This window comes from Glandiceps talaboti, chromosome 3, assembly GCF_964340395.1.
Source record: "Glandiceps talaboti chromosome 3, keGlaTala1.1, whole genome shotgun sequence".
In the NCBI taxonomy this organism is placed as follows: domain Eukaryota; kingdom Metazoa; phylum Hemichordata; class Enteropneusta; family Spengelidae; genus Glandiceps; species Glandiceps talaboti.
The window spans coordinates 17,403,503-17,424,509 of NC_135551.1; the positions used below are offsets into that span (position 1 = coordinate 17,403,503).

At 36.8% G+C, this 21,007-nt stretch overlaps 1 protein-coding gene across 1 annotated transcript in view; it reads left to right on the forward strand.

Annotated features, from left to right (window-relative positions):
• Positions 1-11,421, forward strand: part of LOC144433434 (uncharacterized) — an 11,788-nt gene extending 367 nt beyond the window's left edge. Inside the window, exon 2 of the mRNA XM_078121752.1 lies at positions 10,807-11,421. Coding sequence (XP_077977878.1) covers positions 10,807-11,043 — 237 coding nt within the window. The 3' untranslated portion in view covers positions 11,044-11,421. The remainder of the gene's footprint in view (positions 1-10,806) is intronic.
• Positions 11,422-21,007: the final 9,586 nt, after the last annotated feature.

Sequence of the window (21,007 nt, forward strand, 5' to 3'; positions counted from 1 at the left end):
AGTATTAAATATTTACACTTTGACGATTGTTTAGATAATTGGCGGTTACGTTTATGTACATGCTATTTGCTGAATTATTCTCAAATATCTTATGAACCCGTTTTATGCTGTGAAAATTAAAAAGTGGGTCACAGTAACATGAAACTGTCAAACAAACAAGAATCTATCTTAGCACAGCAGTACTGTCATAAACAGAAGAACATATATGTTGTCTTGTATTTCGGTCATCTGTCATCTCAACCCAACCCAACCCAACCAAACCCAACCAAACCAAATCCAACACATACAACCCAGCCCAACTCATCCCATCTCATCCCATTTCAACCCATCCAACCAACTCATCCCATCCCATCTCAGCCCAACCCAACCCAACCCCATCCTATTCCAACCCAACCCAACCCCATCCTATTCCAACCCAACCCAACTCATCCCATCTCAACCCAATCCTACTCATATTTAACTTATTAGACAACAGCATACCATGATTACGAGGGACAAATGAACACTGCATGTGCGCATACTTCACGGGTAGAAAAGAAGGCAGGCTAGATCAGAAACATTTGATGAAGACAATACAAACACGAAAATCTAAAGAGTTTATCAACCTCAAACATCAGATAATAATCATACAATTTCCGCCAATTACTAGTCTTCAAATATATGGATATCTAACCAATATGTTTTGATTTTCTACCGTACCAACTTTAAATTGCCTCTAGACTATTTGTTCATGAGTGGCAGGCGCGTCATTCGCACGTAATTATTTTAGCACCACGGCTTAGAGAAGGATTTACCTGACTTCCATAAGGCTAAACAAAGATGGATCACGTACAACTTATTCGTGTATGTGCTGCCTAAGGGAGCCTAAGCTTAACTAAAATATGTTTACGAGAAAACAAACAAACAAGCAAACAAGCAAACAAACAAACAAACAAACAGAATCATGAGAAACATTCCATCAATATACTGGGTGATTACACAAGGTGATGTATTGTAATTCTCGTAAAAAATTCGCCGTACACGTGTTTCTTTTTTGTTGGCGTTGATATGTTTGTTTTTGTTGTTATTTGTTTGCTTTTGCTTTGTCGTAAACATAACTAGGTAAGACTCGGCTCCCTGTGCCTAAACAGAATAACTTCATAGATGTACAATTCATAGTCCATTCCTTACAGAATGTAAAATTCCTTTACAATTCCCAGTCGATTCCTGACAGTATTTCTTGTCAAGAAATTTCCACCGCATGCTCAAGCTTTTAATTGCAAAGTAATAGCCTATGTGCAATCCAAACTGACAAGGCTCAGATTCGAAGAACGGGGATATTATTGATAGATTACAGCTAAAATGATGTTGGTTTGGTTTCACTCATGTAAGATGACATTTTTATACACACTCAGACAACTTCTAATGCAAAAGAAAAAATTACATAGGGTGCCGCGCACAATGGGGATGTAGAAATAATCAAGTTGATATATGTTGATTATCAGTTAGAAAATAAACAATTGCAGCCATTCAAATCATCAAGTCCGTGTGTAATATGTATTTTCATTAGAAGCCTGTTTTATTGAACAGTCAAAGAATAGCAATGCTTATCACAGTTCAATATGAACGGGGAAAGGATCCTGATGTGTATTTGTTATGCTTCTGCTATCGTTAATCTAGAGTTGAAGTATGTCTATGTGTCCAAAAATGTAATGTCCCATCAGTGAAACACCAAACCAACATCATTTTAGCTGTAATAGTACGGCAACGACAACATATACTCAAGCTGGTGTGATCGATCGGAAGATCTTGGGATACAAGGGTCATGGCCGGGGGTCATGGGTCAGGGTAACCAAGGCTACAGTAATTGACAACAATGTTTGATAATTTATATTCATATTTCTATTTGAATGTTACTACATTTCTAATAATGCAAATTCAAAAATAATCACGATCGATAGCGGCTGATTTGCAAGTTCGTCTACTGTTATGTCCACTATACACATTCAGTCACATGTATTTGGATAAAGCCGAGCCGACAGTTCAGACAGACTTTGTATATTTAGGGGTTCCCGAGTGGTTAAACCGCTTGCCGTTTACCACTGCGGTCGGGGTTCGAACCCATTCAGGGTTTGAAAATTACGACTGTAAGTAAGAAGAGTGTCGTTCAATTTGACTACAGAACAACGTAGGTTTCCTCTAACACTGTAATGCCTGTTGGCTAAATAAATAATTTTTTAAATTTTAAACTTTGTAAGGGGTTTTATATAAATGAGCTTCAATAGGACGTTTTCCCTCTGAGCCATCACACTTTGGAGGAAGGGAATCATGCTGGGAGATATATAGGAGATAAGCAGTTGTTGAAATATTTAGTGTATGTTATTACAACACGCTGATATATATATATGCTACAACGCCTCAGCTGACCGAATCCCATACAAGCGCCTCGGGGTCCGCAATGCTACGAAAACGAATCCAGTATTACCAACGACGCTCAAACACCCTCACCCCCACTGCTCGTGAGCATGGCATGGCTTACCGTAATGGAATAAATTTCCCCCAAGTTGACCCAGATATTATACATAATATTTAACAATTACAACAACGACGACGACGGCGACAACCGCCACCACGAAAAACGAAAACAAACAAACAAAAACTTGAAAAACAAAGATTGCATAAACAGCCCTCAAAATCTAACATTTAGTAGTCATGAAGGAAAACCAGCTTTGTTCCATTTTAATTGATAAACCCTTCAATAAACCGATATATACCTAATATTTTGAACGAAGACATTTTAAACTAACACCCTTTAAAATCATCAAAATATCAGGGTTCATGTTGTGGATTATAATACCTTCTTGGTTTAACAATTGTTGTGCTGGCTTATCGAGTTTCGCACCAACGCGACGGTAAGGGGCGAGATCGACAATTCAATTCAATGTAGGATAAAACAAACACAGTGACTATAAACTCCTTTGGTTATGCCTCGGACTCAGACAGCACAATCAATTTCAAATGTAGTACTGACTATGAATACAAAACCAGTAAGAAGTGGCACAAATGCTCTTTTATTAACATTTAAATATATCTACATATCAGTACAGTGTCATGCATTTACTAAAATCGAAAATTCTTCCATTTCCCGATTTGACTACATTTTTTTAAGATATCTGTATTAGGGGAGTCCATTAAAAGTAAGATCGTTTTGGGGAAGAAGTCCATTTCGAGTTAGCGGTTCCGCCCCCGGTTTCCGCGGTAACTGGGGTACCGGTACCAGCTGTCGTTAATGAGCTTCTATGCATACGGGAAACCGTCTTTACAGGGATGTGCTACATTGGCCCCACTATCTTTTGTTTAACACTTCTTTTGATAGTGCCGACAATACATTCATTTTTTATTCCTCATTATAAACAATGGAGCGCCAACGCGTCGGATACAATGCCAATCAGAGATGTTTTTGTGGGCACTTCGTTAGTGATCGCCTTTTATTTTTTCCGAACGCAGTACATGTATTAAAAACTCCAGTAAACTGAACTCAATAGGGGACACAGGTTTTTTTTTTTCTGTCTCCCTCCCTTCCTCCCTTCCCCCCTCTGTATGTATGTATGTATGTATGTATGTATGTATGTATGTATGTATGTATGTATGTATGTATGTATGGATGTATGTATGTATGTATGTATGTATCTCTCTCTCTCTCTCTCTCGTTAACGTGCTAGACGAAGTACTGTATTTATAATTATGTCATCACACATTCATGACATACGAAGTATCAAATACTTTGTACTTTTTGCTATCTTCTCTCTCACTCACTCTCTCTCTCTTTCTTTATCTTTTTTTTTTCTCTCTCTCTCTCTCTCTCGCTCTCTCCCTCTCTCTCTCGCTCTCTCTTATCTCTCTTGCTCTCCTACCTCTGTAAAAAATATTATAAATATTATATTTGCTGCGATTGACAACAAATTTTCACTGTCATAAAATGTTTATTTCAAAGACGTGCGTTGTTGATATTCATTCACGCTGCAATCTAATCGTAATCCAAGAAAGGCGTTCAACTTCGGCAGTTGTGTCGTACATATTATACCCTTAAAATGCATGTCTTCCAACTTGACTTTAAAAACTTTACAATCATCACAAAATCGATTTTTTTTTTACGTCATAGTTCGCCAACGGCACGGAATATGATAGTACGATCTAAGTCTGCGCTGATAAGGGTCGTTGACACGTAAGCCTGGCCTTTGTGTGCTTGAAAATTGTCGATGTACATATTGTATATGGTACTATAGCACAGTGTGTTAGTTATCTGTGACAATAGGACGGACGGAAACCAACCGCGGGTTCCGCGGACCCGGACATGTCTCTCACGATCTGATGATTATTTAGGCTCATTCACTCTGAATATTACGCTTTTGCTCCCCTTTGGCATCATATCATTCTTTTTCGTTTAATTGACTTGTACCACAGCCTCTCTATCACATCACAGGACTATACAATGACACAACGAATAGCGTGTACCCCTGGCACACTCAGATATGTACCGGCACAACTGTCCTGTACCGTCAAGACTCAACAGACAACCCATTGCAGCTTCTATAAGAATGACCCTATTTTTTATGTTTCTCATTACTATTTCATGGCAACTAATTATAAGGTCGGTCGTTCGATTTAATGAAAGTACAAAAATAAGAAATCATCTTCTTCACTTTTCTCTGCCTCTCTCCTTCATCCTCTCTATCTACTTTTTATTGGATTCCTGGTAACAAGCCCTTTCCAAGCTTCTCAACACAACTGGCATGCTCTCAGTCCTACCCTACTTGAATGACTTCCGTCATGCTCTATTCGTGAACAAGTGTCGTCTCCGCCACCATGACTGTAGTTGGCATCGACAGTCCAGACATTTACGTATTTTTGCAAATATTTCCGCTAATAGTAAGGGCGGGGGAAAATATATTTTTTTTTATTTTGATGTCGGAGCTTAAAACTTGATTTGGGTCGGTCGGGTAATGAGAAACAGAAAGAATAGGGCCACCCTAAGCGCATTGGACTAAATCCTTCACTAAGCAACCTCTATCCTACCAGTTCCCAATGATATTGCTGGGTTGACTGGGGCACAACCATGGTTCAAATCTTGTCAAAAGATTTTAGCCATTCAAGGACAAACGGCGGCAGCGATCAGGCTCGAGCCGGCAACTTTATTAGATTCCGAGCCACCCACCTACCATGTCGATTCCATCGTACCCAGTGTTCAATAAAAAGTGGATAACCAAATTGCTTGATTATCCAAACGTGACTCATATCCCAAATGTTTTAGTCTTTAATTACACAACTTATGTGTACCATATGCATACGTATCTCATCAGAACGTGGGTTATGTCTGACTTACTTCGATTTCCTACATAATCGTCTAACGTGATGAGGATTTAAAGAGGTGAAATCAACGGCGCATTTATATAATTTCCTTGACGTCACGGTAACAACAATTTGAAAGTGTTAATGTCAACAATTGTAAGATAATTCCTTCTACTTTGACGTCGTGAAAATCAAGTAAATTTTCTTTCTGTACGACGTCAAAATCATGTGAAATTGTCCAATTCATGGCATTCTGAATTGCAAATTGTTATTATGATTTACGTTTAATGTATATAGCCCGTTACATATTAGCGTTTACTGGCTGTGTTTGATACATCAACGCATAAACAAATAAAACATTGTACATTACACTTTATCATAGCTTGATCACATTTTTTGTTACATTTTGTCTAAATAACAAACCATTCAAAGGTACTCCAACTAGACGCGCGCAGCCACGCAGGTGCCAATGTTTTGATTTCCTCATTTAATGTCTACATTGTGGCACTTTGAATCAACACATTTTCTTGCCACATTTTATTTAAATGAGTTAAATCTTGCTATCTTAAAGTATAGCAGCATGTACAGTTTCGTATTGCTTTCTGCATGGTTGTGTCAATATAGAGCCACTGAACATCAATATAAAACAGGCAGTACTGTACACGAAACTGAAAAAAAAACCACACCCACACTTTATTAAAGAAATGGTAGTAATATTCTCAACACATCGCGACGAAATATACGTCATGTAAACTTTCTCATGGATTACTATGTAGATGATAAGGTTTTACATATTCGTAAATCATTCATAAACACGTGTATTCAAATCTTACCTGAAAAACTTAAAAAGCGAAAAATGTAGACTTTTGACCCTTACTGTTGAACTTTTTAGCGTTTTTGTTTGTAATTAGATATTCGCCTGGGTACACCTGTACCTATTACCACAGATAAGTAACATGTGTTACTTATCTGTGCCATTACACAGCCGAGTTAACCCCCCCCACAACCACCACCACCACCACCACCACCACCACCACTCCGGGGGTTGAATTGGGTGGAGTGGGGTGGGGTTATTCTATCAATCGCCACATATTAGGTGTAGATTAAAATTCACATTACTGTTGTGTTCTAAGTACTGAAATGACACTTGCTATTGGTAGAGTTAAAACGATTTGATGACGTAAGGGGTAAGTTATTAGGAGTATACTGGAATGTGGAAGGAACTGCTATATTACGATTCTATCAAGTGTGCTGACAGGCCGGAATACGATTTCAGTAACATCGAAGGCATGTATCATCGATATGAACCCTATACTAGTATTATTGTTATAGTAGACTGTAGTTGCACTAGCCAGGGCCATCAAAAATATGGAGTATATACTCTGGTCGTTCTACGTCACGACAACGCGCGTCTACGTCATTGGTTCTGCTGTGTTCGAAATATGAGTCAAATCGGTCAAAATTGTCGTTCATTTCACCGATTGTTTTTTTTATATTACTGGCGCTGGTTTAATGATATCATTTTCCAATATTTTTCTTTATTCAACTGGAAAATACGTGTAACCTAAGGGTTGTCACTACGAGTCGCTAGACGAGTGACAAGGGCCCCTTTGGCCTAAAAAAATAATTGTTTGGTTCCGGTTACCCGACCCCACCTAGTTTTTCACTGTCAACCCTAAACTTTTTTTTTACGTATTCGAGAAAAAATCGCAAAAGTCTCACGAGAAATAGTGGAAGAGGAAACTGACATCAATTTAAAAAGACAATATAAAACTATTCTTCCAATCTGTAATGGCTGTACATCTGATAATAAGAAATAAACAACACAGAGACCACTTGGAAAACAGTGGAAACCCTGAACTAGACATGAAAAAATAATTCATATAATACAGTAAAAAGTCTACCTACCCCACATCATCTAAATTTGAGTGTAATCGGAACCACATAATTTTTTTATTAGGCCTTGGGTCACTCGTATTTTCTTTGGCTGAACGAAGACAAATATTTTGGGAATAATGTATAATATATGCAAGTATTTTCACTCGAGTCAACCAGCTCGTAAACACATACAGTTTGTGCCACTTTATATCTGTGCTTTATGGCAACTAACACAAAAAAATCCACAGTTCTTTGCTTTACAGCATGTACAGGAAAAAAAGGTTGAATTCCACTTTCGTGTATTAATTCGGAATTACTGAATGTTGACAGCAGTCTATTTTCAATCTCGCCAATTCCGAGATTGTCGTAAATTTCAGACATTTGCAATGACCTGGGTGTATTTAGCTTAAAAATTGTTTTGTGGTGGGGGTGGGGAGGGTGGGGGCATTTTGGCAGTAAAGTGCGTTTATATTGTTGACCAACCTGACGGGGAATCCTTTCAGACTAGACTTTGGTACATGGTGTCGTCTTTTAGAGTGCAAAACCGGATTATCGCACAACCTTGGGTTTGGTGCGGTCACACACACTTTCAAGAACACAGGCAAATAAAGGGTTCTGAATAATTAATGGCGATGGCGTATGGTGCCCGCGGCTGCCAGGATTATATGTAAGAAGGCAAGATTATATTCAGAATCGGATTATCAACAAACGTCATCAGTGAGAATTTTTTTGGGTAAAATATGGTCATGAAATTGGACACAGTAAAAAAGTCACCATTTGGGGAAAATTTTACATTGTATTTCAAGAATTAACCAACAAACAATTTCGTCTGTTGAACTGAAGGGGTGGGTGCGGGGGGGGGGGGGTCCGAACCATGTTTTTTTACTACTACACCAGAGTGACTGTAGAATTTCAATTAGGCAACACAGTGTATTTTATTAACAGACCAGAGTGACTATAGTTTCATTTAGGCAGCACAATGTTTTTTTACTACCAAAACCAGTGACCATAGAGTTTCAAAGAGGCAACACAGTGTTTTTTACTACCAAATCAGAGTGACTATAGAGTTTCAATTACACAAAACAATGTTTTTACTACCAAACCAGAATGGCTATAGCGTTTCAATTAGGCAACACAATATTATTTTACTACCAAACCAGAGTGACTATAGCGTTTCAATTAGGCAGCACAATGTTTTTTTTACTACCAAACCAGAGTGACTATAGAAAAGTGACTATAGAGTTTCAATTAGGTGCCACGATGTTTTTTATGTCTCAGACAAGGGATTTTTGTTAGAATTATATAAAATAAAATGTAGAAACTGATAACGTGCCAGAATATCAAATGATACATTTTATCACTTTGAACACAAATCAACATCACCGTCGAATGAAAGAAGTTAAAACACAGAACTGTTTATTTGAGTTCATATTGAGACAAAATAACATTTCCTGTGCGTGCGTGCGTGCGTGCGTGCGTGTGCGCTTTCAGGGCCTTGTATTGTGTGTATTCGTAACAAACGTGTTTTGTGAGATGTGAAATATATGGCGCCGCCTTATTGAAATCATTCTATCGTCTTTATTTTGGCAGTCTCGGTTTGACGCTCGGATCGTAGACATGTATTTATATTAGGGCTAAATTTTCGTGCATAGCACCTACCAGGCGCGCTTTTGTATCTGTATAGGACGACATTTGCACGGGTAGATAAAAACGAGTAAATAATCCAGATCAACATTTAATTCCGTACATTAATCCAAATTAGTTTTGCCCGAAGAAACTATCTACATACAGATGTCAATACACATGGGATAGGAATTGTTAATGCTGTGGTTAGTGAATCTAAAATCAATGGAAATTGCGTCTGATTGTGATCACCTACATTATACCCACCTATAAACAAATACACAATATTGCTAATAAAGTGTACTACACTACTGTTGATGTAACTGGTCGAAGTTCAAGGCCAATTTAATTGGGACAAAGCCGATCTGTATTGTCAAAGGATATTTCCAAGCTATGGTTTTCATTCTATAAGTAAACTCATAAAGTGTTTAGATTCATATAAATGATATATCACTATCGTTATTTCGCAAATCTCAAGTCTGTATTCCTGAGTCTATATATGTCGACTCATATTTATTTAATCACAATTACTATAGTATTTATAAAGTATCCCCTTCCCAGCTGTCCCCCATCTCTGTATGCCTCTGTCTTCGTCCCCTCCCTCTCCCCCCTCTCTCAGTCCCTCCCCCCTCTCTCTCTCTCTCTCTCTCTCATACACACACACACTCGCACTTTTTTCTGTCTGTCTGTCTGTCTGTCTGTCTGTCTGTCTATATGTCTGCTTGTGTCTCTGACTGGCTGCCTGTCAGTCTGCCTACAGAGGGCAGCTAGCATGTAATTGATTAATCGATCATTCGATCTATTTATTGATTGATTTATTATTTGGTTGAATGATTGATCGATTGAATGATCAATTTTTGTGGTGCAATATAATTTATTTTGTGTGAGATATTGATCAATCACTCATTGAGTTTTGTGGTGATATACAACTTTTCTCTCTCTCTTTCCTCGCCTACTTTTCTCTCTTCAGTTGCATGTAATTCTCTCTTTATGTGTCCATTCTTCTCCTCTTATCTAAAACAAAACACCCCTAATCTTACAATTGGCGAGAAATCGCTTACAAGTAAGAAAGAGTTTCTTATTTGTTTATGCACGATCGACTGTTTGTCTAGTGTGATAAACTCCCAGAAGATAAGAGATATAGCTAACTGTTAATGTAAGTGATCTCTTGCCAATTGTAAGATTAGGGGTGTTTTAATTTAGATAAGAGAATAATGGACAAGGTGTCTTTATTTAGTAAGAGAGAAAAGTAGACAAGGAAAGAGAGAAAAAAGTTGTATATCACCTCAAAACTCAATGAGTGAATTGATTAATATCACACACAAAATAAGTTATATTGCACCATAGAAATCGCTCATACAATCGATAAATCATCCAACCAAATAATAAATCGATCGATCGATCGATCAATCAATTACATGCTCGCTGCCCCCTTTGCGCCCCTCTCTCTCTCTCTCTCTCTCTCTCTCTCTCTCTCTCTCTCTCTCTCTCTCTCTCTCTCTCTCTCTCTCTCTCTCTCTCTCTCTCTCTCTCTCTCTCTCTCTCTCTCTCTCTCTCTCTCTCTCTCTCTCTCTCTCTCTCTCTCTCTCCCCGACAAGTTCCACGGAAAATATGAAGATCATATAACAGCGGCTGATAACGCATTAGTCTAATATCATGGTATACTTCTTACCGGATTAGGCTAAACTTCCATCTCTAGATCTGTTGATGTAAGACACATGGTATACCGAGATTAAATCCTTACGTTTGCAAATTTTAGTTATCGAATTTCTAAGCAAAGACTGACATTTGAATAACGTACATTGTTACCAAGCAACATATTACATCATGTCAAACCCATTTTTCATGTAGTATTACCCCTAATGTTCTCTTTAGTCATCCATGATGGAAGTACCATGTAGTAAGTCAAGACAGTTTGGTTTCTTTGGTTCGTTTCCGACTACTTTTAAAAAACACAATTATTTCCTTGTTTCACAGACATGTACGACGGACATGGATTGTCAGAAGGCGGACAGACCAGCCTGTTGTGCCCGAAGTGGATTGGGACCCTTCCGTGTCTGCAAACCTCTAGGGGGATACGCCAAAACTTGTAACGTCTACAGCGCATCATGGCCAAGTTTGTATTTACGACAAGGTCATCTCTGCCCATGCGCAGGCGAATTAAGTTGTAAATTGGCAGGATCGACGTCTTCACTGGGTATCTGTATGTATTAAAGCAGAACATTAGCATTTACAAGTTCACAACACTTTGAAACCACGTCCACCGAAGAAAACAAATAAACACGATTTTTCTCTCATGTAGGGCTATATATACATTCATAAAGGAGAGAACAGTATTACTAAATCAACAATTAATTAAAAATGTTGAAGATACATTCCTACGGCTAATTTAAAAAAAAAAAAATTAAAGTGTGAAATGTAATGTAGACGAACATATCAACTGTACACAAGAAAGATATTTTTGTATTAAGCTAGGGAGTTGGGGTTAGGGTTAGTATATGGATAGGAAATTGAGACTCCCCAACATAAATATCTTTTTGTAAGCTTCGACAGCATACGGACACGGTCTGAAACATGTGTTTATTTTTCGTCGTTTATGTTTTAAAATAAAACAGTTACGTATGCTTGCTACTCAATCATGCCTCATCAGTCGTCACTGACAGAACCTTTACATTATATACACTGTTATATAATACCGCCTTTACAGATGAGATCTTTCTCGTGCTTCTTTTTATTCGTAGCGCTTGCATTCTCGCAAACCAGAGCTGTTATTTCTGCCGCTACACGCCTTCGAAATAAAGACGGACGTCCATCTGGGCGGCACGTTTCGACAGTGCCGTAAAGGAGCTCGAGAACTTGGTTTGCGACGACGAGCGTTTGACACCAAACTCAAACAATTATGGTGACATGGAACTGGGCAAACGTTAAAGCTGCTGGAACGTTTTTTTTAAAAAAAAACTGGTATAACTGACTTAACCTTTTGTGATCATTTGAGATCTCAAGCTTTGACACCGAGTCGCACTCTCAACAAGAATCTGCTTGCAGCAACAATTACAGACAAGTCACTTATGTAGATACTCATATTCTCATATGTCGCCCCCAAACTATGGAACTCTTTGCCACTTAACATAATTCGCCAAGCCTCCAGCCTGGATTGTTTCAAAACATAACCGAAGACTTACATGTATTTGTTCACCAAAGCCTATGGCGTGCTTTAGCAACTCTACGCTTAGTCTATTGAACTGAATATTACTCTGACGGAAATCGGCTATAGAAATTTGATAAGCTGACATATTCACCACTATACCGACATTTATTTATAATTTATTCATCCAAAATATACAAAGTTATATTTCATCGCTCTGTATCAATGGTTATAAGAAATAGAATAAACAGAAGGAAGAAGCTTTTCACAAATCATACACACTATTTTTTGGAGGGGGGTTGTAGCTACTCTGAAACTTTTATGACAGATAAACACATTTACACCGACCGAGGTCTGCCCAGTCACATCACCTATCAATAGTATCATGTGTTTGTGTTTGGAGTTGTACATATTGTAATGTAATGTAATGTAATGTAATGTAATGTAATGTAATGTAATGTAATGTAATGTAATGGTATTTCATTACTCGTCAAAATACATAGTTCTTTTACTCTAAAAAATTACGTCACTGAATCCTTGACATATCAATTCTGACGACATTTGAGAGTTAAGCTAAAATTTGTTAAAGGGACAAAGTCCACAGTCGGACGTTTTTCTATGTTAGTTTTTTTTGCTTAGTTATATGATTATATGCATAGTCTGTAAGATAAGCCGTGTCGGGTCGCATTGACACGCTAAAAAGGGAAGGCCGATGAGGGCGTAATGACACAACGTCCGGTATCTTCGATTTCACGATCTCTATATATTCTACTTTAATAAACTAAATCCTAGACGTTGGAGAGATTCTCTCGCCGACTTCTATGACTACATTAGTGATTCGATTTAAATTATTTTGGAAATACCCCATACATTGTACTCGTGGGAAAGGGGTCTTGTTATTCAAGGGGAATTATTCAACATCTATAATGGGCTGATCATAGCGCCACCTCAGGTAAGTTGTAACTATGAAACTTGACATTCTGATGAGGTTCGGAACGTCGACAACACAGAATCAACAATTACAACCCAATATCCATTGTATTTAATTTGCTAATACAAGTTGAACTTATTTTGCATCATGATCATATGCATATGCATCACCTTTATTTATAATTCACATGTCATTTGTATAACAGGAATCAAAGAGCCTGGAGTGAAGTAATCTTTTTGAATAACGGCGCCAGGAACTATGTGATGATGTCACAACCTCAATTTTATGGCGACACGGGATTATACTTTAAAAAAAAGGGATATTGTTATTTTGAACTTTCTTCTTGAATAGCTTTGACAATAAAGTATTCTTTCCATAATATGGAATAAGTAACACCCCCGTCACGCCCTCCTCTCAATACAACCGTTAATAGTATTTAAAGGCACACAGGCTGAGTTTATACCTGCATTGGATGGATTATACGTAGTTTTTACTGCATATTTAAAAGGTACTCACATTATTGTACTTACTGTAGCACACGTAACCATCACTTGCAATTGACTGAACTCAAACCTGAAACCTCAGTGTTATTAAGATATAAGTCATAAACAATCTGATGACGTAATTTATCATACGTATCAAAAAATGTTCAGGAAATTCCTACTATGCTGAATCAACTGTACTATTAAACAATGCCAGAAGACAATCACAATAATATTATAGAAGACATGCATCGATATTTATATTACACTGGAATGTAGTATCATTATAAATTCAGCGCATGCCACTTTAAACTACCGTACAGTTGAAAAATTGGAAATGAAATTACATCGTTGTAAACCACAGCCCTTTTTACAGCACTGTCCACAGATGCACCGCGACTAGTGTCGCGGAAGAAATAACAGCTCTGGTTTGCGATAAATGGTGAACTTAATATTATTGATATTATTTCAGAATTTGTAGAATTGTCTCATTATGGTTTTCCGTTTTCGAGGCCAGAGGGGTTAAATTTTCAAAAATCGTGCAGTTCATTTACACCGGTTATAAAGAAGTCTGATAGGGCTGAACAAGACGATACATCTTAAAGTCTACATTGATTGTTGATTGTGTTATGCAATTGTCATGGTGACAGACAGAACAGTCTTTCAGAGTCTCACTGGCATGGTTAAATTGTCTGCATAGAAATCTAGCTCTAGCGAAGAGTTTGAATTTAAATAGTGTAATCAGTCTAATCAAGGCTAGTCAATCAACCGATGAGGGCGCACATAAGGAAATTGGACTTATAGATCTCCAGTACTATTAAAGTCAACAAGTGAGACAGCGAGAGACTGTGGTAGCTTTATATATTTTCTAATAAGAGCGCCCCCACGGCTCCCCCCCCCCGCTTTCGGCGTACAATTCTTTGAGAAACGCCTCAGAATGAGTTACTACTGTAACTATTAAAACTGTACTAAATAGCTGCAAATGAACATGTTTTTGTAGCTGTATACATGTTAACTCAAATATGATAGATTTTTCGGTCCGTACCCTAAATCAGCTCCCTCAACGGCGATCACGATTTAAACCTGTTATTGCAGTACTAAGAGATAAGATCGACCACTGGTAAACATGTACAATATCTAATTATTGGTATTTTTCAGTAAAGTTATATAGTTACAACCTTGGATTGTGTGAAGGAGTCACTGATATATTTCATAATCTAATTTCTTGGACGAATTCCACTAGTCAATCATAGTCATTATGTTTGTATAACCACAAAAAGCACTGACGACAAAAACGACGATAGAAACAACAACAATAACAACAACAACAACAACAACAACAACAACGACAACGACGACGACGACGACGACAACAGCGACAGCGACAACGACGACGACAACGACGTCGACAACAACGACATCAAACAACACACATACTGAAGGAGGTACGCCTATACACCATGCCAGTAAAGTATACTCTCAAATCAGGAGAGGTAAAATTGACAGTCCGCCGTGACAAATCTTATTACTTACTACCAAGACTACCTAGTCGAGGTGCTAGACCCTCGGGCAATTCTGCTAACTTTAAAAGCTACCCCAGGTCACATAGTCCCAAGGCGTGCTAGAGATACTGCCATCCCCGGCTTTTGTTCAGCCACCCTCCCAACGTAGATCTGAGGTCTTGTTACAAGACCACTAGTGACCACACAAATAGAAGCAAGCTTGTACAAATACAAATCTCTATCTGTCTCTGTACTGTCTGTCTGTCTGTCTGTCTGTCTGTCTGTCTGTCTGTCTGTCTCTGTGCTAAATAAACAATCTGAGAATATTCCTTTACAAATACAACCAGCCTGAGAGAAATTTGTATATGGTGTAAATACAAGCAATTAGGTTAACACTCACCTACTCCAAACGGTTAAAAACATAGATTACTTTTGGCACCATTTGTCAGCGAACTGTTACGATTCAATGTGTACCAAACACAATTCCTCGTCGGTACACCGCTGTATTATATAGTACTTAACCAGCTTCAAATTTTTGCCCTAGAGTTCAAAATCTGAAATGATCATAGATTCAACCGTGACTTCACAACAACGCAACTTGTGTTATTAAATATTTTGAAGTAATTACCTTCAGCGATAACATTCTAATTAATATCCAACAGGACTTGCACTCAACTGATAAAGTTTAACAAAATTAATTATACCCGAACGCTGTGAAAATCATGTTTGTGTTTGAACGTCTTATCGTTGCCTGAAGTATGAGCAGTATGACCCCCACGAAGATATATGGTAATGTTAACAGAATCTTGAACAAGACATTGTTGTAATCCTGTAAGATTTGCACCATAATACAGTACAACTATATCCTTTAAGATAGAGGATAACATTATGAAAACCGATAAGATTTTCATAAAATATGCCCAAGTAGGAATTTTATGATTATTTTTGATATTGGAGATATCGCGTTAATGTTGGGTAAAACTTTAAGGTGGTGAATTTGTATCTTAGGTTGTATGTAATTTGAATGACTTATTCATTTTTAAACAATGAAATCAAAATCATTGTAATTAACTCAGATGTCTAAAGCGATTTGAATACACAACAGCATTTACAACACATATTCATGTATGAATGACTAAATACCTCGCATACTTAACTGACCTATTCAGCTTTGTTGCCTCTTTTCTTTATAATTATACCGAGGGATTTGTGAAGTCTCAAGGGAGGGAAAATCGTGAAAGGCGATTGCTGCATCAAACAGACAAAGGACAAAGAATTGCGTTAAAGAAACGGGTATGTGTAGGGGATGAAGTAGTTTATTCAAACGGGGTAGTCTGAAAACAAAGGACCAGCTAATACGGTAGAATGGACAGATAATTATAGCCAAGACAAGTTGTATGGTTTGCGACAGATTAAGTAGAGAAGACAAAACTATACTTGAATGTCACTTTAATGGACAACTGTATACACCGACAGTGTTTCCTCAAGAACTGTTTTCACAAGAGGACTCAGAGACTGTCAACACCTTCTGACAATCGGTAGCTAGCCGGGGTATGCGCTGGTTGTTTTGATATACGTACCATGTCAGAAATGCTTAGCTTTTACTTTGTTCACGGCCTGGGCAATGTGGGAGGTGTACTTGGCTGGATAATTGGTACAGGCTGTTTGTTGATCTCATCATTGTTTCTACTTTCAAACTTGGTGTGTCAATATATGGCGATCAATTTACAAGCACGAACGCTAGAAGGAGTCAAAGACTAGGGGTCAATTGTCTACATTCAACCGGAAAATAGAAGTCAAAAGTCTCGAAAAATGTTTGAAAATCGGCAACCTAGCTGTGAAACTATGCTATCCAATTTAAAAATATGGGGGTCAAAAATCGTTCACACATTAAACCAGAACCAAACAGAATGCAAAATTAGCTATGGAAAATTAATTATATAACACTAAATGAAATTTGCCGCTTGATACTTACATGTAAGATTTTTCCTAATTATCGCAAAATCATTAATTATGCAAATTGAAAAATTAAGATTATAAGCTACATCAACAAGCTTTAAAGGAAACAATGTACTTCTTTACCAACAAATTGAATGCATTTACCAAATTATATATATATATATATAAAATGATATGAAATTTGAAGTTTGAATTCTTACCCTAATTACCGAAAATCATTTATTATGCAAATTTCTCCATAAAACTAAAAGCTATATCGACAAACTGTACAGTACATGTACACTTTGTTATGTTTAATGTATGATAAAGCAAATTTATGAAATTTGAAACTTGCATTCTAAGATATGGTATAATTATCAAAAAGTTATTAATTATGCAAATGACATATTACTATACAAATAAAGGATCACTTTGTTTCATCAACGAATACACCAAATTATGTACCATTTGAAGCTTGTGTTCTTGTGTACGGCCTAACTGACAAAAATCATTAAATTATGCAAATGATCCATTTCAACCAAAGGCTATGTCAACAAACTTCATGGGACTTGTGCGCATCATTATGGTTGATATGTGTATCAAATTAGCTTAGATTCTTGAGATTTACATGTAGTCTAATTACCGAACATCTTTATTTACGCAAATTACACATTGAGGCTACAGAACTATGCCAACGGGCTTGATGGGATATGGAATTTGAAGTATGCATTCTTTAGATAGAGTCTAATTACTGAAAAATCATTAATTATATAAATAACCCACTAAAATTAAAAACATATATGGTAAGTAGTTTTATGGGAAGTGTGCTTTGTTATGGTTGATGTATGTGCCAAATGTTGCGGAATATTAATTGTGCATTCTTTAGATATACTTTACTTACTGCAAATCATTAATTATGCAAATTACTCCTCAAAATTGTAAGCTACATTAACAAATTGTTATTGTTAATACATAGATTTATATTGAATTTGAAGTATGCTTTCTTAAGATGGAGCCAAATTATTTTTTTTTAAGTTTATATAAATGCAGGTGAATTAATATATGTTTACCAAAAGATGTGTAGCAAGTTCCAGTAGAATCAATCCAGTAGTTTTTGAAATATCGTGTTCACAGACAGACAAACAGACGCACAGACAGGTAGACAAAAACATAACATTACCTCTACTTACGTAAAAAGGGGGCCAAGCCTCTGCTAAAAATTCTAGTCTGCATGTGTCAAGGGGGGGGGGGGGTCACAACCGTGGTATGGATGTAGATACCCTTACTATATAGGAGTACGAAGAGGGGGAAGGGGTGAGTTTTCAGAACGAACGTTAAGACTGCATAAAGTAATCTCCAATGTTGATGATCTAGGCCTGACCATGATACCAGTATTATAATTCGTCAGAAAATAAGTAAAGTTACGAATAATCTAGAGGAATTTAACATATATAGTACACGAAATATATTAATATCACAACATTTCGCGACATAAGTATTTGTGAGTAGCGAACCCAAATCATGTACTAGTATTTGCCGATCTATTGATTAAACCTGCTAAGGCTGTTACTGGAGTATTATTTTTTTTCCTTCAGCAAACCAACAATACATATTCACTTAAAATTGTTAGAATACCAATAATTATACATTGCATATGTCAATGAGATCTATACATCGTACAGCAATAAGTTGAGATAGTGAATCATTGGCGGTGCTGGACGTTGGATGCAGACCATATATATATATATATATATATATATATATATATATATATAGTTTTACAACAAAACTATTGCGCTCTATCACTGCGGTATAGAGCACTGTTTTAGCAGATCGATACTCACCGAGTTATATATATATATATATATATATATATATATATATATATATATATATATATATATATATATATATATATATAGTACAGTATCAAGCAAGATACAATTTACTTATACTGAGTTTATATATATATCATGTATATACATGTGTGTGTGTGTGTATGTGTGTGTGTGTGTGTATGTGTGTGTGTGTAACATTTACTATCCATATCATGATGACGCTTACTTGAAAACGTAAGCTCAAATTTTACAACAATAATAAATATAATACACTCACGTGTGTACTAGTTACCTACTTGTTTTTAAATGTACTTAAGGCTAGAGGGGGAGTCACAGGGCAGAGCCAATTTGATAAAATTGATAGACCACTCAGTATCTATGACGATGCAACGTGTTCGCTTTTTGACCCAGTCAGTATGCTAAGGTTAATTATGTTGGGTTGCCATAGAAACGGACGTCATGCAGTATGTCTGGGTTAAAGACAAATTAACGCCATCTGCTTAGAATAGAAATGCCATGTGTTGACATTAATTCTGTACAACGCCAATAAACACATCCTGAACACACATTGTCGACAGGACTTTAATAAATCTCAACAAAACTTGCCTCAATTATGATAGACAGGGTGTAAAACACTGCCCTAAAATTCTAATATCATATAAAGCGACCCTTTCAACACCAGTTGACAGTAGCTGTCGGCCAGCACGTAGGTTACCATGGTCCCAGGTCAAAGTTAACGGCTGTTTGTTGATCTCCATCATTGTTTCTACTGTCAAACTTGGTGAGTCAATATATGGCGATCAGTTCAGTATCTGGAATTCAAGGAATCAGCACACGTACACACAGACACAGACATATAATATCACACATATCAATCAATTATCGTAGTCTATGTAATTGTCTGTATGTCTGTCTGTCTGTCTGTCTGTCTGTTTGTATGTATGTATGTATGTATGTATGTATGTATGTATGTATGTATGTATGTAAAACATGTATCATTCATTCATATTATTATGTATATATATATATATATATATATATATATATATATATATATATATATATATATAATCATATTGTTAAATTGTACTTTCTAGCAATTTTGGATACTTAGATAATCTCGATGATGATAATGCTATGTGCGAGATTGAAGGGAATACATTTGACTCATGCATCATTATACGTATACTATCCCTTTCAGCATAGAGACAGATATACCACCAATCAATAGCGTTATATGACCACCGTATATCAAAAATACGCGTACAATAGATACTTTAGGAGTATGTAGCCGGTAGCAACTATTTCGTTGTCGGTTATTAAGTCCTTATTTTGTGGATTGGTGGCTGTATTCCAAAACAATTCAAATTCAAACATTAGTATAGTCTCAATTTTTAAAAAAAATACAATTTGGTAACTTGGCATATACTTTGTGGAGTGGAGTTGAATGGAAACAGTTGCATTAGACGGCATCCCATGATTAAATATATTTCACGTAATATAATAAAACATGCATGTTGCGACACAAAACTCACGAGTTTCATTGATCATGACGGTGTTTTAGTTAACTTAAAGGGCCATGTTTTAATCCAGGGTCATCTCATTAGTGTTTATCTAATAATAAGGATTACATGGTACTACGTTCTTTCGTTCTGGGCCAGCTTTTTCTACAGCGCTGTCAAACAACTGCATATTTCAGAGCTGGCATAATCCAAAGTGGGGTTTCAGAAACGATGATACTAGACTGGAGTCTGAGGACCTGGCGTTGATCCGTTTATGTAACCACTTTCCACATATAGTGGTTACATAATCGGAAACAACTACGGAGCCTCCAGTCTACTGCTTTGCCATACAGAAGTACCCACAGGTATTCGAATCAATGTGTATGATTTAAAAAAAAAATATGTATGTAAATAAGACTTATTTATATACAATACATTTTTTTTCTACACATTGATTCGAGTACCTGTGGAAGTACCTATATTCTTCCTCATTCGATGTGGTGCACCATATATAGTTTTCGCATATCCTAGCTCTGAGAAATATAGTATTCTAAAACAGTAGCATCGTTCCTGCACTGAACATTCACAAAGTTTCAATATACTAGCTTACCAGGTACCAGTGGCATTCTGAAATGCTTCTCGACAAAAAAGGTAAATGTGTGACGTCATAATTAATTAGCGTCAACAAATTACGTCATTAAATGATTTTTTTTTTTAATGGTAAGCTACGACGTGAATGACCTTGCACGACAGATGACTCAGAGATTATAACGTTGTGGGCCTTGGCTGGTTGAAAGTAGTAGACATGCTGTAGCGATATACTGTGTTCCTTGATCGTTT